Below are 24,000 nucleotides of genomic sequence, written 5' to 3'. Positions count from 1 at the left end.
CAACTTCTTTCTTTTCCCTGATGAAAAGGGCGTTTCAGGTGTCAAGATATTACCCTTATTATTCTGTGTGTCAAGCTGTTTCCTAGATATACTCTGTCAGGGAGAGAGCTTCTCTCACACAGCTTCTCCATATTCCATGCTGCTTGTATTTATTATGCTTCTTCATACTGTGAATATTAATATTCAATTATTTACATATTATAAGCAAAACATTTTTAAAGTATCCTTAACTTTAAGGGGATTTATAATCATGAATTTAGGTTATATAAAAGACAAAGTTCAATGAACATCATCCAAATGGAAAATCTCTGTTGCACAGTAAAATAGTCACATCTATTAAGAAAATATTTCTAAGTGTGGAATTGTATGAATATATGAATTGTCCACACAAAAATAAGGTGATTAGGTGGAGGAAAAAGGCTTTCATGTGCAATGGTGTGGACCATACACACTGGGGCAGATTTATTTACCCGGTCCTGTCGCGATCCCCGAGGTGCGTTCTCCGACGAGGATGAAGTCCGGCCCGATTCTTCAAGATCGTGCATCCATTTTCCTGCATCTGTCGCTTTTGCGACACAATTTTAATTGTAAATCCCGCACTTAGTCCGAATCAGTCAGGTTGCCACAGCCCCCGATTTGTGTCGCGTGCGACAAAAACCCCACTTAAATGCGGCGCAAATCGAAAATAGTCGGGAAACCCGATGGAAATGGGTGTGCGCATTAAATGCGGTGTGCGCAGTAAATGTGCCCCATTAAATGGACTCTCTCAACAGGTTTTACCATATTAAACTCTTAGCCCCACAGGCCTAGATGACTCATTTTTAGAGGATACACTCCACACTATCTGTGGTTGCATAGTACTTAGAACTATATATAAAAAAAACTGAAATATGGGCAGTTAGCCCCTTAATGACATGGCCCTTGTTTTTTTGTTTCCATTTTTCTCTCCCCACCTTCAAAAATGATTTTTTATTTTTCTGTGTAACAAGATGGGGGTCATTTACTAAGGGCCCGATTCGCGTTTTCCCGACGTGTTACCCGAATATTTCTGATTTGCGCCAATTTTCCATGAATTGCCCTTAGATTTTGGCATACGCGATCGGATTGTGGCACATCGGCGCTGGCATGCACGCGACGGAAATGGGGGGCGAACGAAAACCCGACGGATTCGGAAAAACCGCCGCAATTACCTTCACTTGGTCCGTCTTGGTGAAGATCAGTGCATTCCGGGGAACTTCAGTGCAGTAGCGCCACCTGGTGGACGTCGTTGGAACTACCTTAGTGAATGGACCTGGTAAGTAAATCTGCCCCGATGTATGAGGACTTGTATTCTACATGACATATTCCTCTTGCTTGTGTCACTACGGTATTTAATATTCAATTCTGTGTACTGGGAAGCTGGAAAAAAATCCAGATGCGGTGAAATTGACCAAAAAAGCACATCCACTGCAATTTCATTTGTTCTTTGTATTTTCGGCTTTCACTGTCTAATCCAAATGGCACCCCTCATTTTTTGGGCTGGTACAAACAAGAACATAGTAAATTTATATTATGTTTCAATACATTTAAAAAAAAATAAATCTTTTGTACAAAAATAATTCTTTGTTTAGCCATTTTCTGACACCCATAACTTTTTTCGGTGTACGAACTGCTGTAAGGTGTTGTTTTTTGCTGGATGAGCTGATGTTTTTAGTACTACCATTTGGGGAGCTGTACAACCAGGGCAGATATGTAACAGCAAGGGAGAATGATATACTTATGTATCCTCTGGTCTTTTATTCTAGTATTAAGCCATGTATTCACATGGAATTAACTCATATACTTCTGTTTGTGCCCTATCTCCTTTCTATAAGTGTCTCTAGGACTATAAGCACATCAAGATTAGGGCTAAAACAGAAGACAATGGGGCACAGTCTCCGGACTATTTCCAACTAGCGCCACATTTAACAGGGGGTTTTGGTGCACGCGATTGGATTTTGGTGCAATCGCGCCGACTTTCATGTGGTGTATGGGGCCATCACATACACCAGGAAGAAGAAGGTGAACTCCGGTGGACCTCAGATGGGAAGCAACACATGTAGGATATCGGACACACGATCTTGGTGAATCGCGCCGGACTTCATCCTCGTCAGACAGTCTGGATTGGGGAACGCGACAGGACCGGGCAAGTAAATGTGCCCACATGTTTTTTTTGTGTGAATCAAAATCATGATCACATCACAGATCCGAGATCATCACTCGTATTCGGTCAGTGATATGCGTCCAGTGATTTATGGAACGACCATGGTCGCCTGCATGAGCCCTTGTGAAAGATGCCAACCAGAACACCAGTAACATACTTGAAGTACATGACTCTTAGACCTAAGGATTAAATGTATACAGCTTGTTATTAACGGACTAGTGGTCACTTGTGACTAATCACAATTATTGAATGTTATTAAACACCTTTTGTTCACTTTTCTATGGTCTCTGTGTAATCACTGCTCAATCACTGAATTTCCTTGGGGATTTGTATCTCCTTATTCCGCCTTGCAGTGTGAGGAGGCCCTGCAGGATTTGTTCTGCAGTGAAATAGTTGATGACTTTCTTTCATACGCTGTGATCACTGCTATCATTATTATTCCAGGCAGCTCTGCTAAAAGCAATTTCTTCATTTCTTCTTATGTATGTTTACTGTTAACCGCAGCATGAGAATATTTCCTAATCACTTCTGATTTCCAACAAAGGACCTTCAGGCATGCTGTATGAGACTTGACATTTGCATCATCCGCCGGTTCATCTGACATTGTTACACCAGTGAGATGAAGGTCCTTGGTATTAAATAATGATTCAGTGTTAAACAGTAATATAAATAGGTTGAACTCTTCTGGAATTCATGGCAAAGTCATTGTAATTCTTCACACACTGCTTCCACTCCACTATCAATAATTTTACCAGTGAAGTAACTGTAGCATTGTCTCAAGGGTGAAATAAGAACCATTTCATGGGAAATATTACAAAAGAAATAGGAACGGTTTATTATTAAGCAACTGAAAACTTAACTTGGCATAATTAATATTTACTGTTTTTTAGCTTTCATTTATTTATAAGGGTTCATTTATATGATGCATTTAAAACTGTATCAAAACTTCATAGGAAACGTTGTTAAGAGGTGAAATGTTGAATAAATAAGTTTCCCCTGTTAAATAAATGTGTTTTACCTTTGAAATGAAAAAAAAACTGAATGTACCGTATATACTCGAGTATAAGCCGACCCGAGTATAAGCCGAGACCCCTAATTTTACCACCAAAAACTGGGAAAACCTATTGACTCGAGTATAAGCCGAGGGTGGGAAATGCATTGGTCACAGACCCAGCCAAGTATATAGCCAGCCAGCCCCCTATAATATACAGCTTGCCCCCAGTAGTATACAGCCTGCCCCCAGTAGTATACAGCCTTCCCCCAGTAGTATACAGCCTTCCCCCAGTAGTATACAGCCACCCCAGCCTGCCTCCAGTAGTATACAGCCACCCCAGCCAGCCCCCAGTAGTATACAGCCGCCCCAGGCAGCCCCCAGTAGTACACAGCCACCCCAGGCAGCCCCCAGTAGTATACATCCACCCCAGCCTGCCCCCAGTAGTATACAGCCACCCCAGCCTACCCCCAGCAGTATACAGCCACCCCAGCCTGCCCCCCAGTAGTATACAGCATGCCCCCAGTAGTATACAGCCACCCCAGCCTGCCCCCCAGTAGTATACAGCATGCCCCCAGTAGTATACAGCATCCCCCCAGTAGTACAGTCAGCCCAGAATTAAAAAAAAAAACTTATTTACTCACCCTCCGGTGGCCCCGATGCGCAGCGCTGCTCCCCCGATGTCATCGCGGCTCCTCTTCTGGCTTCCCGGCTCCTCTTCTTGCTTCTGCGCCGTCTTCTGTCTTCTTTAACATCGCGCCGCTGCTGACGTCATACTTGGCGTCGCACGGGAGAGAACAGTTGCGGCGCCCAACGCAATGTTAAAGAAGACAGAAGACGGCGCAGAAGCAAGAAGAGGAGCCGCGATGACATCGGGGAAGCAGCGCTGCGCATCGGGGCCACCGGAGGGTGAGTAAATAAGTTTCTTTTTTTTGTCCATTTTTTTTTTAAAAGTATTTATTTTTGCAATTTTGAAATTTTATACAATTAAAATAAACAAAATCGAAGAACAAGATTGTCTGTCACATATTTCTTTCCCCCCATTACAGGATTATTAAGCAACAGCCATGGTAACAGTCAGGTTCTTACTGCGTTTCAAAACTAACTGAGGGATATTGCACAGTAAATGACAGCAGGATACTGCAGCCAGACATCTTGATACAACACAAATAACTATTGACACATAGACAATCAGTCACACACACACACACACATACCAGCACGCTCAGTCTCCTTCATCAAGGAGAGGAGTATATATCACGCGTAATTATAAGGCAGTATGGGGAGTCGCGCACCATCTGGACCAGATGCGATGAAACTTCTGGGGACACTTCCTGTTGGCATACAGGGACCGGTAGTGGGGAATGACGCTGTTAATAAGTAGTATCCATCTTTTTAATGGAGGGGGCTCCTGGTCCTTCCAGGTCATCACCACCACTTTTCGGGCGTAGTATAATACAAACCTAAAGAAAATTTTGTCATAGTGGCCATTGACAACTTCGTTTATGATGCCGAGGAGACACACAGAGGGAGACAGTAAGCGTGGGAAGTCAAAGTGTAAATTTAGGAACTCCAGCACTTCGGACCAGAAGACATGAACCCTAGGGCAGGACCAGACACAATGCAGGAAGGATCCGACTTCAGCCTGACAGCGAAAGCAAAGGTCATTAGGCATTGCTCCCATGTGGAATAATCTAGCAGGGGTGAAATATACCCGATGGAGGAATTTAGATTGGATCAGGAAGTCCCTTGCGCTCACTACAGATGTGAAGTAGGACAGTTCGACCTCCCTCCAGTCATCATCTGACAGGTCAGGGATATCCTGTCTCCAGCGTTCACAGGCTCTATCAAACGGTCTGGACTTTTGCTCTTGTAGGAGAGCATAGTACTGAGTGAGTGGCTTAGGGAGGTCCGGGGTACTCATCAGAGTCTCTAGTTTGGAGAATTTCACTGTCAGGCTGAAGGAGCCGAATTGGGCTTTGAATGTGTGTCGCAGTTGCGTGTAATGGAAACTAGCCGTATTGGGTACAGTATGTCTTTCCCTTATCTCGTTGAAGCTTAGTAATTCTGCTTCCGGAGATAATAGCTGGCCTACAAATTTCACCCCCGCCGCCCCCCACATTGTCCAGCCCGGGAGGGAGAGGAAGTGAGAAAGCCACGGATTGAGCCACAATGGAGTCCTAGGCGAGAGAGGGGGAGAGCTGCCTGTGTCTACCAGGGATTGTGCCCTACGCCAGCACACCGCTACCGTACGTAGGGGAAGTGGGGTATCAGATGGGGACTTGTATCTGTACAGCAGGTTTGTAAGGGCCTCGTAGGAACCCACCAGGGCACCAGCCAGTGCAGTAGCTGCATTACCCATGTCTATATCTATCCACCACTGGGCATATACTAGCTGGGAAGCCAGGTAATAAAGATACAGATCCGGGGCAGCCAGTCCACCCCTAGCCTTGGGAGCCTGAAGCAGCGCTAAACTGAATCGTGGGGCACTACTCTGCCAGTAGAAGGACCTGAGAATGCCGTCTATGCGTTTAAACAGGCTCTTAGGGAGCAGTATAGGACAGGCATGGAAAAGGTATAAGAATTTTGGAAGAAAAATCATTTTAAATATGTTAATACACCCGTACAGAGACAAGGGGAGAGTGGACCAGGCTTTTAGACGCGATTCAGTTGCAGTTATCAGGGGTGTAATGTTTAACTCCGTAAATGCCTGGACCTTGCGTGACACCTGGACTCCCAGATATTTAAAGGTGGACACCACCTGGACTGGGACGGGGAGGGAGTGTACCCCTACATCAGATAAGGGAAAGAGGGCTGATTTGTCCCAGTTAACCCGAAGGCCTGAGAACCCCCCATAGCGTTCTATCAGGGACAGAAGGGATTCCAGAGAGGGGCCCACATCCCCAAGGTATACAAGTGTATCATCAGCATAGAGAGATACCTTCTCCATAATAGTACCTCTAGCAATGCCCTTAATGCCTTCAGAGTGGCGGATCGCCACAGCAAGGGGTTCAATGGCGAGTGCGAAGAGGAGGGGAGATAGTGGGCAACCCTGCCTAGTGCCCCTGGCCATAGGGAGAGTAGGTGAGATATTAAGATTAGTCCGTACAATAGCCTTGGGATCGTTATACAGTAGTTTAACTAATGCTGTAAATCGAGGGCCAAAACCCATTCTAGGCAAGAGGGTCCATAAATATGTCCACTCCACAGAGTCAAACGCCTTACAATTGTCTAAGGATAATATAAACCCAGGGTCTGGAGACCGCTCTGCCTCTGCTATGTTCAGGTGTAGTCTTTGTATATTTATGTCAGTTCCCCTCCCAGGTATAAAGCCTGTCTGGTCCGGGTGAACCAAGGATAATATTACTTTGTTAAGCCTTGTCGCCAGAATTTTTGCTAGTATCTTAACATCTGAGTTTAGGAGGGAAATTGGACGGTATGAGTCGGGAAGCAGAGGGTCCTTGCCAGGCTTGGGAAGAACTACAATAAGGGCCTCTCGCATGGAGTCGGGGAGGGAACCGCTGTCAAACGCATCGGAGTACAGGCTAAGGAGAAGGGGGACCAGAGTCTCACAGTTATCCCTATACCATTCACCTCCCAGCCCATCAAGTCCGGGTGTCTTACCGGGGGGCAACGATTGGATGGCCAGTTCCACCTCCTCCGCCGAGAGCGGGGCATCAAGCTCCGATGACTGTGCCGGTGTGAGCCTCCATAGTGGAAGACTGTCAAGGAATCTGGAAATCTCGACGGAAGAGGCGGACAATCTGGAGCTGTAAAGAGAGGAATAGAATTCATAAAATACCATGTTAATGGCCCGGGGTTCTGTAATCAAGGCTCCGTTACCATCAACAATAGAGGGAACGGAAGCACAAGGACGTTTAGCCCGCGAGAGATACGCAAGCAGCTTCCCATTTTTATCTCCGAATTCAAAGATGGACGCTTCCCTGGCTTGCAGGCGCTTGCTGGTGCGCTCCTTCACTACAGCTAGATGGTTCCTCTGCGCCTGAGCCCAAGTCTTTTTATTCCCCGGAGTAGGTTTCTCTAGATAATCCTTTTCTGCGGTCACCAGTGCAGCGGTCAGCCTCTCCTCCTGCGCATTTAAGGACTTCCTATGGCCAGCTACCCCCGACATGAATGCTCCCCGCACCGAGGACTTGTACGAGTCCCAGACTAGAAGAGGATCAGGATGGGTTGAGTGTACCTCCCAGAACTCGCTGTGCGCTGCCCTAACAGTACTCTGGACCGCTGGGGATAGGAGCCAGGCCGGGTGTAGGCGCCATACGCGGGAGTCGCTGGGGGGGCCTATAAGGAGACTGATGAGCAGGGCGGAGTGTTCTGATGCACTGCGCGGGCAATAGGATACCTGATCAACGTGCGGCAACATATCTGGGGAAACAAAGGCCAGATCAATCCGAGAGAAGCTCTTGTGCACAGAGGAATAAAATGAATATTCTCTCTCTTGAGGGTGTTTACTACGCCAAACATCGGCGAGGTCTAGAGAAGTGAGCCACTCATTCAGACGGACCGAGCCTGTGTCCAGACCACTTGTACGATCCAAGGAGGGATTAGGGACGGCATTGAAGTCACCAATGTAGAGTATCGGACTTGGAGGCATAGCAGCAAGTTTACTGGATATTAGGTGCAATACAGCTGGATCAAAGGGAGGAGGGACATAAATAGACGATATAGTAAAGGTAAAGCCCCACAAGGCGCAATGTACGATCACATAACGGCCAAAGTGATCCGGTGCTACCTGTATGACCTCTATGGGAAGCGCTTTGGATATGAGTATGGATACTCCCCTAGCATAAACAGAGTAGGAGGAATGATAACCTCTAGCCACCCAGGCCCGCTTCAGAGAGAGGACCTTTTGACCCGTAAGGTGTGTCTCTTGGATACAAACAATATGGGGGGCCTGACGCTTAATGACATCTAACATCAGGGCCCTCTTGAATTTGGAGTTAAGTCCCCTCACATTCCAACTCATTACCTTAAGTGAAGACATATTAGCGGATGGGAAAGGGGTGTCGAGAAGGAGATGTGAGCAACCAAGCATTCATCCTTTCATACCACAGAGACATAGACAGACAACAGTGAGCATAACAAATATAACCAGAACTGTACTAACAATCCCAAGAATACAAACCCCCTGTCTAACACCCTAACAGCAGTAGTGTAGACCTATACCCACTAACAGTCAAATAGTAGAACAGTGGTCCCTAACTCAAGACAAACCTACACCATTTGTCCCGGGACCTTCAACCCTTAATGTATAAATGATCAGGAGATTATTAGGCAGCCATATTTTGCGAGAACCAAAGAGGAGATAGGGGAGGGGGGGGGAGAAAGGAGGGAGACGTAGGGAGGTAGTGGTAACAGGAAATGGGGGGAGGAGGGAGAGGGAGGAGGAGGGAGAGGGGAAAGTGCCATGTGTGGCGCACTGGTCGATATGACCAAAAATAGAACGCAATCAGTCACAGGGTACATTTTGTGAGGCACGTAGTATGTAAACAAATAGTAGAAACCTGTAATAGTGATCTGGGACCCCTAAATATCTAATCAAGACTAAGTCCAGCACTGTCATTGCATATCAGATAAAAGGATATGAGTCCAGTCACTCAGGAGGTGCAGGCCTTCCAGCAGGAGCCCGAGGGGCTGCATCAGCCCAGTGAAGTGCTTCGGTTGGGCAGGTGAAGAATCGAGTCTTCTGGCCGTCCACAATTCGGAGCTTGGAAGGGTACATCATGGAGTATTTATACCCCTTGTCACGGAGACGGGCACGGACCTCGGTGAATTGTGCTCGTTGTTTCCTGACCGATGCAGAGAAATCAGGGTAGAAGGACACTCTGCTGTTAGCATAGAGAATTTCTCCCTTGGTACGGACCGCCCTGAGGATAGAGTCCCTGTCCCTAAAGTGCAGCAGCCGGGCCAGGAAGGGTCTTGGATTGCCCCCTGGGGGGCCAGGGCGGGATGGCACTCGATGGGCCCTTTCCACTGTGAAGAACGGGGAGAAGGTATCTGCAGGCAGCATATTTTTGAGCCAATTTTCAAAAAAGGATACAGGGTCAGACCCTTCCACTTTTTCGGGGAGGCCAACCACTCTGACGTTGTTCCGTCGCAGGCGGTTTTCGAGGTCATCAGCTCTGTCGATGGATGCAGACATTTGGCGCTGGAGCTCTCTGATCTGTGTCGGCATAGGCCTCTGGACATCCTCCACCTCAGATATTCTGCGTTCAGTTTGAGTAATTCGCTCTTTAGCTTTGTGGACATCGTGTCTTAAAAGAACAAAGTCCTGTCGCAGCTCATCCACCTTGGTGACCAGTTTGGATTGGCATCCGTTAATGGCCGCCAGCACCTCTGCAAATTTCAGATCCAACTCCGTGGCCGCGTCAGACGGATCAGCACCCTCTTCATAGCTTACAAGCTGTGGCGGGCTCTGGGAGCCTTCAAAGAGGGAGGGAGAGGAGTTTGGGGACCCCTGAGGAGAGCAGAGTTGTGTGCGGGAGAATCTCCCCAACTTTTTAGCAGCATTCGACTGTATCTGCGCAAGAACGGCTTGGGATGTAGAGCAATCCTGCGCATCCAGGGGTTCCAGGGACTGGAATGGAGGATCTTCATGGACGGATTCATCATCCGATGGAGGCGCAGACACCCCGGACACTGCTTTGAGCATTTTAGCCGTCCTCCTCCGGTTACCCATGGCGTCTGGGCAGGGGGGGACAGTGATAAACAATCAAGGAGCCTAGCGTCCAGTAATTAGCAGAGATACAGTACAAACCCACGTGGAGTATTGCAGCGGCACTGCGAGGGTTAATATAAAGCAGAACCCAGGAACAGGGGATCACTGGGAGTATGGAGGACTCAGTGCCTGCTGGACTGTACAACTCGGGGTCCCCAGGGCAGAGGTGGGCAGCAACAGGGGAATTACTTCCCTACCTGGTCCTGGCTCAGTCCGGCAGTGTCAGGGTTAACCCTGCGCGCCTAGGCCTCAGGCAGCGCAGGGGAGTCCCACAAGATGGCGCCTCCGGCAGAATGCAGGGCCGGTTGGCGCGCTGTCACGGTGCCTCCGGTTGTGGGAGCGGAGACTCAGGATGCGGGAGAGGGGAGGATTTCCCCGGTGAGCGGTACAGCCTGTGTACCTCACGCGGCACCGGGCTGTCAGGATCGGGCCGCCGCGCTGGTCACGTGGCCGGCTGCAGGAGAGTGTCGGGGAGCGGCGCGGAGTCCGCAGCCACCTCGAGATCGGTGCCGGTGGACAGCGGCAGGTGTGTGGGGCACAGCGGAGCAGGAGAGAGCGGGCACAGGTGAGGGATGGCTGCCTGGGAAGGGAGATAGGGTGTCGGATCCCGGGAGCTCCGCGGCGCACGTCCTCTCAGTCCGGCATCAGGCCACACCCCCCCTTTTTTTGTCCATTTTTAATTATTTTTTGACTCGTGTATAAGCCAAGGGGACGTTTTTCAGCACATTTTTTGTGCTGAAAAACTCGGCTTATACACGAGTATATACGGTACATATTTCCCATGATTGTGATACGCACTGTGTGAATGCAACCTAAAGGAAATCCTATAATCCAATACAATAATTATTACAATAAAATTTTTATTTGGGGGAATTGTTTATGCCTTGTATATACCTTTAGGTTGCAGAGAAGGCATGTATAAAGAATTTTTCCTCCACACCAATTTCTTTTACTATATATAGTACCACAAAACCAGCAGAAACCAATAGCTAAAATCTCTGCAAGGTCATATTGGTCATAAATGATCTGATCTGGTGGACCTCCAAGTAGGTCTGGGTTGCAGAGTGCTGGGTTGGGGGAATGTAAGACTGGTGTTCAAGAAGTATTTACTATAGAACAGATGAAATATGCATCTGAAAGGGCATCTACCACCAGGATGAAGGACCGTAGGCAAATGAGCCTGAGGGGCTCCAGGCTCCATAGGTGTTAATAGAGCCTGGGGCCCCTCAGGCTCATTTGCACACAATCTTTCATCCTATTGGTAGATGTCCTTTAAGTAAAACTCCCCCACCAAGCTCTCAAAGTAACTCATCTCCAGCGACAAATAACTCTCATCTTTATGTGATTTTGGTAGTGATTTTATTTATAGGCCTCGAGTATCAGTTTTACAATGATGTCTCATGCTGCTCACAAGTTGATCAACTGCTGAGGCAGTATCCCACTCTTCTTGCAGGGGGGGTCCTTAGGTCATTGAGGTTTTGTGGTACAATGTTATGTGCCTCTACATTGTAACTCAGCTGATCCCATAGGTTTTCAATGAGATTTGGATATGGAGAAAGCGCAGGCCATTCATTTTGTGGTCCACCAGTCTCCAATAGACTAATGATCTGACCTTAGGCTTTGGTTGTTCAAGCTGAGGCACAACCATTTGATGAATAATTGTATTCAAATAGTGTGGGCTGTACCATTCACAAAGTGTGGCATTGGCAAGTGTGGTATTGGCATGACACACCTGTCCACCACTACCACCAGCCAAGTCAACCAGATGAAGCACCTTGAGCATGAAACGGTTGTAGTTCACTTGTAACTATGTATATTTTTTCGATTTAACGGATTTTGTAAGAAGATTTATAGTGATTCTTATCAAGAATAGAGCACCACCATGGTATGAAATGTGTAAAACCGTGCACTCCCCATCGTTCATGTCCACAAAAGAAAGACATTTTGCAAATATATGTGTATTTGACAATAGAAACAGTGACCACTCTGAATCATCTTACCCACTTGAAGTGGCTGATTCATAGTTGCACTTTTTGACATCTCAAATCTTGTTGGCAGCCATAATTTGTGCTCAGTGTTTTTGATTGAATCAGTGAACAACACTGAGACCCATTGGTCACTTGTCCAGTGTAGCTGCTCCCAGGCCAATGGGACACGATGACCTTCGTGTCTGGTGGTGTGGTCAGGTACCCTTGCAGTTTGTCTAGCACAAAGACAGTGCTGATGTAAGCAGTTTTTAATGGTCTCAAGTGACACTTGGTTCCCTTTCACTTCCCTTAAATGTGTCAGAATTTGTGTGGCATTCATCATCTGGTTCTGCAGGGCATTGTTCACAGTATAGAAAGTGACTTCCACTTCCAACTATAATTTTATGTGACTTTGAAAGTCTCTCTGAATCTGACACTCTAAGCTCTGTGGTCACTTCAATCTGAGTGTATCCTGCTTAAAGCCTCACAAGGTACTATTCATAAATTATTTGGTGTCATCTTGGTCTCATGATGTCAAAGTGCAAACAGCCTGACGAGGAGGACTGTTTAAATACCAATACTTATTGAAACAGGAAAAGTATTGGACAATTCATGGATCAAACACCTGTTGTGAATACGGCGTTAACTACTAAGCCAGATTGCCAGAACCATGCACCTAATTTATGATGAATTGTGTTTGTCCTCAGGAATCAACATATATTCAAATTATTATAAATTAAGGTTATGGGTCCAACATTGCAGGGAATATCAAGATCAGTGTACAAATTCCCCCCTTACTGACTGGGTTATTCTGTATTTGTGATAAAGAACTGTATATTTTGTTGCTATTATTATTATTATTATCATTATTATTATTATTGCAGTAAAATATATTATTATCTATTGTATTTTTTACGTTGCATTTGTTTTTGTTAAATGTGTTCATTTGTATCATTAAATCCAGTGATAAATATCTGTGTTTTGGAAGATAACATTTTCTATAATAGCATGTATTTTGTATCTGCAGATCTTTCTCCTCGTGGTCTGGAATTTTGAGATGTACATGATCCCCTTGGCCTTATTGCTGTTATTGGCTTGGAACTATTTCTTAATCATATCAGGAAAAGATAACAGGACACAGGATATGGTGAGTGATACTTATCACAGCGTTGTAATGGGAATTTTATGTTAAATGGAAGTGTATGATCAGCATGAAATTGTCAGAAAATACCTGGTCTGCAGATAAATATCTAATGCCTGGGACTTCATTAAGATAATCATACAAGATTAAGGTAATGGAGGTAATGATTAGATAGCTGCCAGTAAATATCTATTCTTTTTGCCCCACCTTAGGCATGCACCTCTGTCACAGCCTATACGTGTCCTCAATATTAAGAATGAGTATAGGCTCATCTAATATGGTCTAATATGCCCCCCCTACCCCCCACCCCCCCAGTTTGTGCACATATTCTTTGGCGCCTGGCTCAAGAAATCCCCCAAATGTTTATGATCTTTGGGAGTGTGGTGTCATCTACAGAATGGCAGGCAAAAATAGCACTCAGAGATAATTTTATACTTGATCTCCTTGGTTAATACTGACCTAACATAATCCTCAAATGTGGACCAAATAGGATACAGCAGAGCGCTAGGGTGCTTCAACCAGCAGATTGTCAGCACTGCTAAACGTTGGGGCCCTCTCTAATGTAAGGATAAATGATCAATATTAAAATTCAGTGCTAAATGTGTTCAATAAAATACAAATTTGCAGCCTGTGTAATATCCTCACAATTACCTTTCTGTCATTGGTATTATCAAGTAATCTGCTTCTGAAATTACTATGTACATAGTAATTCATATGATATTCTGTAGTCCTACTGTGGAAGCGCTAATGAAAAAAGCCTTGCATCTGCAGATTAGATTGACTAATGTAGAAGTGAGTGTTATATAGCGGTGGCTGGTCTGATTCCTCTGTTACCTGGCATTAAAATACATGTGCTGGTCCCAAACACATGGAGGAAGGTGGATGTCATGTTATTTGAAGCCATTTGAAAATATCTACAGTATTTGGGCCTTCATAAGAAACTTGACTATTCTGTAATTAGTTCTATCAATTTATCACAGTTACCTGAAGATAACATGCCAAAGCCTTTCTATGTAGTAAAGAAAGAACAGGAACTATCTGATACATTTCCTTTTTTTTTACATACAGTGGTCACACGCATAGTCCACCATAATGTTTGTCACACAGGGTGCTTGACACTTGGGTACTCAAGTAGCCATGCCCGCCCTCCATTCTCTCTCAGTGGCATAATTTGAAGCTGATAGGTCACAGTGCAATGTCTGTGCCAGGCCTTGGCTATAATGTAGGGTTTATACAACTAGTCTTCTTTTATGGGGAAGTGACACCTTTTGGACCTGCTAAACCTCTTGGGCCTGTTTGCAATGCACCATATGCACCTTCTTAGGTTACACCCATGGGCGTTGCTCCTAGAACTGTTAGGTGCTAACCCCAAATTTTCCAGATTTTATAGACTAATGTCTGAACTGCAATGTATGGCTTTCTCCAATAGAAAGGTTGATAGAGAGCTTTTGACCCAGATTTGCCGCAATATTGAAATTTCATATAAAAAATCCCAGCAAGGATTGTATTTTTAATTGAAACAATTAGTCAAATTCACAGCCTCTGGGAACTCTGAATCTAATACATGTGGTAATATAGGTGCAGATGCCTTGTTTGTCCTTTACTACTGCCCTAGAATAATATCTATATAATATCATATTAACTTAAAGATATGTGTTACTGGAAGTGATAGGATTGTCTGATGATATCCCAAATACAGCTATAAAGGCAGTGAAAAAGGTTGCACGGTTTTTGCATTATAAAAGAATGGATGTCAAAGGACATTCCTACAATTGAAATGTAAGTGAGCACTTCTGATATGGGGGACGCAGCAAACTTTGTTTTGGGTCTGAAAGCCCTGGTTGGAGTTTAAGAGGATTGCATTACTGGGGAGGATATGGGTGTAAGTGTAGTTTTTTTTTTTTTGGTGGGGGGGGGGTAGATGTGATTTTGGGATGTGGAGGGTTACATTTGGTATTTATTTTGAGGATTTTGTTGAGTCCATGAGGTAAGGTAGGAAAATAGACCAAATGTTAAAGATTATTATTATTATTGAAGTATGTTTTGGCATGTTTTATCTTTATATATTCTTTGTCTTTGTTTTTGTTTTTTTAATTTGGGGTAAATATAAAGAAATTATTGTTGGTTGAAGAATGTATTAGATGAGGTTAAACTATACACATACAGTCTCTGGGTTACGTACAAGATAGATTCTTTAGGTTTGTTCTTAAGTAAATTTTTGTATGTAAGTCGGAACTGGTAAATCTTATAATTTTAGCTGTAGACAAAAAAAATTATTTTTTGTCCCACTGACATTTGGATTTTCAAATTTTTTTTTGCTGTAATGGGAACAAGAATTGTCAATTAAACTTCATTACAGACACCTTACAGCAGTCAATGCTGCCTAAAGTAACATCCAGAGAGCTTCACCAGAGGTCACAGTGGGCAGAGGGGTCCTTCTGTAACTAGGGGTCATCTGTAAGTTGGGTGTCCTTAAGTAGGGGAACACCTGTATGTAATTGATAAATATAAATGTGTATATATATTTATATGTATATGTTTATATGTGTATATGTATGTATATATATGTGTATGTATGTATATATGTATATATATACATATGTATGTATATACATATGTATATATGTATGTATATATATATATATATATATATATATACTGTGTATATATATATATATATATTTATATATAAATTGAGAGATAATCTATGGATAGTTATGTAGTTATGAAATAGGTTTAATAAAATAAACAGATAAATAATAGGCCTTAGGTTTATAAAGTTTAATATTATTTTTTCAGACTTTGCCAAAGAAACAGAAGGCACCAGCATCTTTCTGTATCTCCTAGAAATAAATGTCTTCTGCGGCTCGCAGTCAGGCTTGTACACATTTTTTTTTTAAATTGATCCTCAGTCTAGGCACATATTTTAATTATTTGCAGTAGCATCATGATACAGCAGAGCAGTATTGTATGGTGCCAAAAATAGAGACATCTTAATATCTTTGCTGGCTGCTCAGTTTGCTAGCCACAGGCATAAAATGGATAACAGTCACAGATAGTTCTTGCTATGGTCTGATTGCAGCAGCGCTAGAGATTTTATTAGATATGAGCATATGGTAGAATGTTAGAGTAACTGTCCTTTAATTTACAGCAGTCTATGCTCCAGTCTCTGCTCTCTGGGCTTGTGCACATTATACAATGACTCACTCATTGTTGTAAATATTCCAGATGACCTTATACATGTGCTGTAATGTGGAAGAATATTCTGTACAGTTCTTCTGTCATAATTATCTAATAAACATCTTTATAGATATGATCGCACCTAAGTGTACTGGGCAGAAGCTTAAATACAAATACAACAAAACATTTTTGTAACAAAGACCCACCATTGCTTTAGGGTAATTTATTAATACATGATGAGTGAAATATTCCTCTTTATGTGGCCTCCTCTTTATTTATTTTTCCTGCTATGCCAGAGCTTAGAACTGTATTGGCATCATGTGAATGCTGATACGCTTTATCTCCCTCAGGAGGCAGACGCTTTATAGCTTAAAGGGGTATTCCAACAAAGCAAGATTCTTAAATATACTCAGGGTAACAAAATAGCAAATTCTCTAATTCTCTGTTATTAACATACAGCATTTCATAGATATAATTCCAACCTGTCTCTATCAGTCCCGGTGTATACAATTTTGGTTTGCCCAGGATACGACCGTAAATCGGATACAGGGGGCAGATTCTTCTCATGAAAAGCTTATTCTGTCTGCACGATGCAGTAAGCTTTCTGCCTCCAGCCCCTCCTTCTGCATTAAAGATAAACACTGACACTCGCAGACACTTCCTGCCGGCAAGCACTATCGTACAGAGACCTGTTTTATAAACTGCAGAGAAGATCTTTATAGCAGGGTAAGGAGGTATAGAAGAGCTGGTTGTGTGTAGTATAGCTGGGTTGTAGCAGAGCTGAATTATGTCATTGTGTATTATAGCCATCTCATGGATCTCATCATCTTTCCTCTCTGATCTGTCTCATTTATCTTTTTTTACGTGTCAGATACAAGTGAATGTTCAGAAAGTAAATGAAAGTGTAGATAACCTGATGATCTAAGCACATTGTCAGCACACAGCATCTTATAGCACAGCGGAATCATGAAGCTTCTGCTTAGAGAGTCCCTGCCCACACTCTGGAATTTTACAATTTTACAATGACCATCTTTGAGTAATAGACTAGTAAAACTGAGTACAATTGTAAAGTAACGAGGTCTAAAATTATCTTTATTGTGTAAACATCACTAGGGGATTAAAATTTGAGAACTGTCTTTCATGGCCAAATCTCTGTAAGGTTCAGTCCCATTTTTTGTAATTTGAAATGCTTCTCTTTATAAAGTTGTAACTTTTTTCATCAGATTTTGTACTTCACATTACTAGTGAATTTTTCACTGATAAGATTTGCATTTATTATGAAAAAAATGGAAGCATTCTAAATTATCTTGTTTTCAGAAGTTCTACCAACCAAATTAATTACTAAATAACATTTCCCATATGTCCAATTTATGTTTTCATAATTTATAAAATGTCTGAATATTTTATTTTAATATCATGCGGCTTACCAATCGAGCCAGTTTTGTCCTGCAGAAGTTAGTGGTTTTTATGAGCTATAAAATATTTGTTTTTCCATTAATGTTGCCAGTTTTTACTGAAATTTTTTTAATGTAATTTTCTGTAACTGATTTTTGACTTTATTTTGGGGGGGGGAGGGAGATCACCGGTTTCCCCATGTAACATGTTATTTTTATTTTATGTGTCATGATGATTACGGCGATACCAAATTTCTATATTTTTACTTCTGTTTTACTAATTTTGTAGAATAAAGTTTAATCTGGGGGGGAAATCTATAATTTTTGCATCACCATTTTTGGCATAACTCTTTAAATTTTTGGTCTATAGAGTTGCTTGAGAGTTTTTTTTTTTTAGAACATGTTCTATACAGCTGTACTATTTTTGTATAGATTTTTATCACTTTTTATTCCATTTTATGTGGCACAAAATAGGAAAAATCATTATTTTTTTTTACGCTGTTCGGGTTAAATAATGATTTTGTTTTATTGTATGAGTTATTATGGATACCTTATATGAGCGGTTTGCATTGTGATTTTTACTTTATTTATTTTTTTGTTAATTTATATGTTTATTTTTTATTTTAAAGCGTTTTTTTTACCTTTCCCAATATGGGAAATGAGCAGGTAATCATTTGATTGCTTCTTCATTATAATACCATATAATACTGATGTATTGCAGGTAGGGTTGCATGATACATTGAAACTAGTTTCCTAGTAGCTGCCTGCAGGGGATCCTCAGAGGAGACATTGGGCAGGGAATTGTTTGAATAGATGTGTCCACCCATCGGCGGAGCAGAAACCACCTTATCAGAGAAAAATCATTATAGAGTCAAGGCAAGCCAAAGTTTAGAGTCTCTTATGTTATAGAGTCACGATATCCACTGTCTACCATACCAAATTGATGCAGTGCCTTTACCCACTGGACTATGGACTTACAGGTTGTCAATGGGAGTATTTTATCTTACTGAGAGCTTCCATAGAGTTATAATGTTGCACAAGCTGTTACACAAAATGTCCAAATTTCAATACCCTAGTGATGTTACACACTAAAGATAATGTTTGGGCAGACACTTTATGATACCTCTAGTTCTGTGTGCTTACAATGTGGTTTGATTATCAGGGTACATACCCTTATATACACTTTCATTTAGCTTCTGAACATTGTACTAGTATCTGACGCGTGGAAAGACAGATGAGATCAGAGATGATGAGATCCATGAGATGCATATTACACATGAAATTCTCCCCTCTGCTATCACAGCCTTTACATACTGTCAGTTCTGCTTTATATACCTCCCTCCCTCTCCCCTGGATAAAGATCTTATTTGCCTATAGCTTGTAGCTTTACTCACCTCACGCTGTGCTGTTTGCCGGCAGCAAGTCAGTGTGTGTGCGTGAGCTCTTCCTGGAATGCAAGGGTGGGGGCCAGAGGCAGAGAGGAGCTCAGCTCAATGCAGCGTCAGACAGAAAATCAATATGTCTTCTGACCCTGAACTCAGAAGATCCAGAGTCAGGTCCAGTGATAACCAAAATTGTGTACACCAGGACTGATAGAGGCAGGTTGTAATTATATCTGTGAAATGCTGTATTTTTGTTAAGGACAGTGAATTAGAGAATGTGTTATTTTGTTATCTTGAGTACATTTAAGAATCTTTTCTTTATGGGAATACCCTTTTAATGTAAACACATATGTGATCGGGGTGAGCTTCGCCCCCAGTTGTTTGCATTGCGTTTCTAAATGCAATGCAAGCGCCCTATGTGACCGCATTCTAAAAATTATATTCAGATGATTCTTTATTCTTTTCTTTAAAATATTGTATCCATATTAAGTAACGTGATACTTCTCAAGATATTGTATCACACTCAAATTTCAGGTATCTGTACAACCGTAATTGCAGGGTATTAGAACTGTCAGCCTATGCAAAGGCAGTTTCAGTATGTGCATTTACTATGGACATCCGTGGGTTTTAGATGCAACTTCAGGATTGCTATAGTGATGATCAACATTATGCGGTCAACACCTGCTGGCACCAATCACAGGTGTTAACATCTTAAGTGCCACTGTCCAAAGTGGTGGCAGCACTAAAATGACAGCGCCCCATGGGCACCGCTATCTTGGATCCAGCCAGCGCCCCCACTGACGTCATGGGTGGGTGTCGGCTGGAAGCTATGACAGCCATGACCCTAATGCGTTCCGTGACTGTCATAATAGGATCTGTAAAGGAGCCTGCTGTTTAAAAAAGGTGAAAAAAAATTAAAAAACCTAAAAGTTTCCTAGAACTGATAAACTGTTAAAAATAAATAAATCATAAAAATCATAAACATGTTAGGTATCATCACATCCCAAAATGCCCCAATCTATCAATATATGAAAACGGTTATTCTCGGTGGTGAACCCAGTAACGGAAAATAGCCCCCAAATGTCACTTTCTTGTCATTTTGAAACACATAAAAAATTGATTTCATAGGGGTAAAAACATCATACAGTCCCCAAAATGGTGGCATGTCCCGAAAAAAGGACACAACTCCATACGCAAAAATACTAAAAAGTTATTAGTGTCAGAAGAAAAATTTTTTGTACAAAAGGTTTTAATAAAATGTTTTTATAAATGTGGTATTCCTGTAATTGCACCAACCCTAAGAATAAAGGGGAGGTGTCATTTAGAGTGCAAAGTAAAAGCCGTTAAAACAAGAAAATGTTGCATAAGCATTTTTTCACTGCATTTGGTTATGCAGAAAACAATTTGTTATAAAGCTCTGTATATGAAATTTTTAAAAAAGTAATCGGTTTTTAAAGAAGGGGTGCAAGAAACGGAAACGCAAAATCGAAAAAGGGCATCAGCGGGAAGGGGTGAAACATCCTATGTAAACCTGACATTCTGTGAAAATGTGAAATATTGATAACAGGTTCCCTTAAGGACCATGATATTGAACTAATGGCTTCAGGTGCTTGGTCTACAGACTCCAGGAAAGGGGATATTCATTAGGCACTAATTATGAAACAGGTATATTTATGGTTCTATCTAAGGTTATGTACAGAGAAATCACCAGCTTCAAACAAAACGGTATAAAGTGTGTATATCATTTGACATAACCATGGCTGAATGTGATCTGTCCCCCTTTTGTTGAGACCCATTCAAAGAGTTGGATTAGAAACCACGGTTCTATGGTCTCTTGGTCTTATACACATCAGCGAAGGACTGTCAAAAATGTAATGTAAATAAGAATAGCCAAAATGTTTTTTTTTAACTCAATCAATGATTTTCAGTCCCATTTACAATCAGTGTGGCCAACAACCACAAATGAGCACCTTCTTATGTGACATATTGGCAATACACATATTTTAAATGATTATTTTGCTGGCACAGCCGCATCTTACACGAGTCATTCTAGGTCATAACCCTATAAGCAATTACGATGCATTCTATTAAAAGGCAAAAAAAAAATCTGTCAATGCTATAAACAATCTCTTACAGTAAATGAGTGAGTCTAATGTCATCTGGCAACCAGATCACCCCTTGGTACATAGAAAGGTATCTATCCATTTGCTGCACTAGAGAAGATGATACTGTACTGCAGCCACGCAAATCTGGAGTCTCATACACGGAATAATTTTCATAAATCAGAAGTGAAACATGAAAATGTCAACTTAATCAAGCATTTAAATTTTATTAATCAGGCCTAATTTTTATGAGTGCAAATAATCGCTGAAGCTGGACAAATTTGTTCTAGACTGCATAAGAAACATAATTTTAATATTTAATGGGCTGATGAATTTAAATGGAGAATTATCTTTATGAAACATGGTCCTTATAATTTGCCATTAAATGAGAAATGAAAAAATCAACATAAATCTTACATAAAGGTTGCTTAACTAAGTGTTGGCGCCATAAATATTACAAGTGTATTAGGCACTAATTTAGCTATCAGGCTGCACACTACATAAAGGGAAAAAGGGAAGGATCTGTATTTCAGTTTTATCCTATTACATGTACACTTATAGATAGGATCATTGTGGGAGAAGTATTTTAAATTGTAAAATTAAAGGTGTGGTCAAGCCCAGCGCTGGGAGAGTTATGGGATAAAGTGGGGGGATTACTTGATAGAGTGTTTGGGATAGGTGTATCGAAAGATCCAAAGATGTGCATGTTGGGTAGAAAAAAAAGTGCTCTATCCGGTCCCAAAAACCATTGAAGGACATTGGTTGGATGATACTCAGCGAGGGCTTGCAGAGGTTAAGAAAACAGTGAATGCTAATTTACAAATGTAACTAGGGGTTTATTTGAAGAGGAATGCGATTAGCAAATTTGAGAAGCAGTGGAATAGATGGCTGGAATGTCCGGGATTAGGGTTTGGTGACCTGTTAAGAAGGTGGGCAAGGTTGTGGCCTGGAGGTATCCAGGATGTTAGGATGGGAACGAAAAGTGGGGGGGGGGGGATCGTGACTTCTTTTAGAGGACACAGTCCCCTGTTTCTGGTGCAAAGGTGGGGAGGAACTAGAATGCAGGGGTGGGGTTAATGTTTTTGTTGAGATATTATTCTGTTTGCATATTCATGCAATTTTGGGGGAAAATGTGCATTATGTGAGAATTTGCTTGAATAAAGACTACCTAAATTAAAAGAAATTAAAGGTATCATCCGCATGTGATCCGTAATTTTGGACCAATTGCTTGGAAGCACAATAATGTGACTGTTCAAGAGGACTGGACGAGCTACTGACTTCATTAACCGGCCATCCAACGTCAGGTCACGCAGGTCAAGCTTGACAGGTGGCTTTAATTGGCTTTAATTGGGTCAATCCAGACCTAGTCAAAAGCATCTCATTCGGTATAGCTAGTTCCCTGCACTGTACTGATGAGATGCAAACATATCAAAACAGCGCTGTCTACAGTTGGGAATCTGTTCCTTATGGAATAGATATACTCGTTTGGCTTTTATCCCACATCATGTCATTAGGCTTCCTGGAATTCATGATTGATGTTAATGGGGATGCCTTATAAGATAGCTGAGAGGAAATGTTTTCCTTATCCCATTCTGAAAAACATATTTGCATATTTTCTCCAAAATCCCCCACTGGAGCAATAATGGCTGCAGTCTACACATGACTGCAAGGCAGCCTTAATTACTTAGATGAGAATGGCCCTTTTTGTAGTTCTATGTAAAATCGATACCATTCATGAGATGTTTCATTAGCAAAATGTTCACCGTATAGAGCACAATCCGGGTCTTAATGGGGTCGTACCAAGCATTTTTATTTGATAAAATATCTACATAAATATGAGGATGCATTATGGTATATGTAAGTAAATGTGTGTTTTAGAACTCAAACCTAATCGTTGAACTTGGTATAAAGTGATTGTCCCAGGAAGAGAATATCATATTTTTACCAATAGAAGAGGACAACCGATGAGCCTACCGTTGCTACAGATGATATGTGTCTTACAGAGGTGATAGTTTCCATTATATACTGTAATGTTAAATAAACAGAATGTGTAAGTCAGACTCACCAGCAGTTGCAATATTTTCCCCATTTCTTTTGTATGACATCCGGCATTGTATGTGAGCCTATATCATTATAACTTATTAGGCTATAACACATTAGGAAGCTTGCATAGCTAACATTAAACTCAAAAAAAGAGAAAGCCCCTTAACAAGCCAACTGTATAACAGTGATCTGCCACCTGGGACCTAATTTCATTTCTGCCATTAAGTGCTCGTCATCAGCCATCCAGAAAGCTTAATAAGGACGTCCATTATCAAAAGATCTGCCACTATTCTCATTGGACACATGTCCCTGTGGAAATGCCACTCCAGAGTCTAGTCAAGCCTCTTCAATTCTTTCGCACCAGAATGAGTTAGCAATGACCCCACTGCCTACACTGCTACAATTAAACAATAACAAAGCCGTATCCACAGAATGAGATGCAGAGGGGGGTTGATTTTGTGACAAGCGACAATACCTAAAATGGCATCCAATATCTTTGTCTAATAAGCTTGGTGACCTTCTTCCCTTTTATGCTGAACACAATTGGCACCTCTATAAATTAAAATTGTGCCGCATATTACTCATGCTCCGTTGCGGACACTTGCAGCCTGGTCGATGGGACGTAGCCCCCATATAAACGTGTCAAGGAAATGAAGAGGATTCCAATCATTTCTCATTCTTCATTATCCAGACTACATGTTTTTCTGCATACGTAGAGGGAGAGGCATGACTGATCTTTGATATGACTTGGTAGTCCTTCTATAATAATGTTTAATTATGGGTTTTTTATACATGTGGAGTTATCTACTGATAGATTTTGTTATGAATAAAAGAAACATTTGATCCCTGTTCCGTTTGTAAGGATTAGGTATTAGTTAT

At 42.0% G+C, this 24,000-nt stretch overlaps 1 protein-coding gene across 7 annotated transcripts in view; it reads left to right on the top strand.

Moving 5' to 3' along the window:
- MCTP1 (multiple C2 and transmembrane domain containing 1) overlaps nucleotides 1-24,000 on the top strand; it is a 486,374-nt gene that overhangs the window by 392,878 nt on the left and 69,496 nt on the right. For all 7 annotated transcript variants that reach the window (XM_072139702.1, XM_072139697.1, XM_072139695.1 and 4 more), the window contains one exon: nucleotides 12,907-13,026. In XM_072139702.1, the coding sequence (XP_071995803.1) occupies nucleotides 12,907-13,026 (120 nt within the window). The remainder of the gene's footprint in view (nucleotides 1-12,906; nucleotides 13,027-24,000) is intronic.

Source organism: Engystomops pustulosus, chromosome 1 (assembly GCF_040894005.1).
Source record: "Engystomops pustulosus chromosome 1, aEngPut4.maternal, whole genome shotgun sequence".
Taxonomy (NCBI): Eukaryota; Metazoa; Chordata; class Amphibia; order Anura; family Leptodactylidae; genus Engystomops; species Engystomops pustulosus.
The sequence above is the reverse complement of the archived record's forward strand: the minus strand, read 5'-3'. Positions and strand labels throughout refer to the sequence as shown.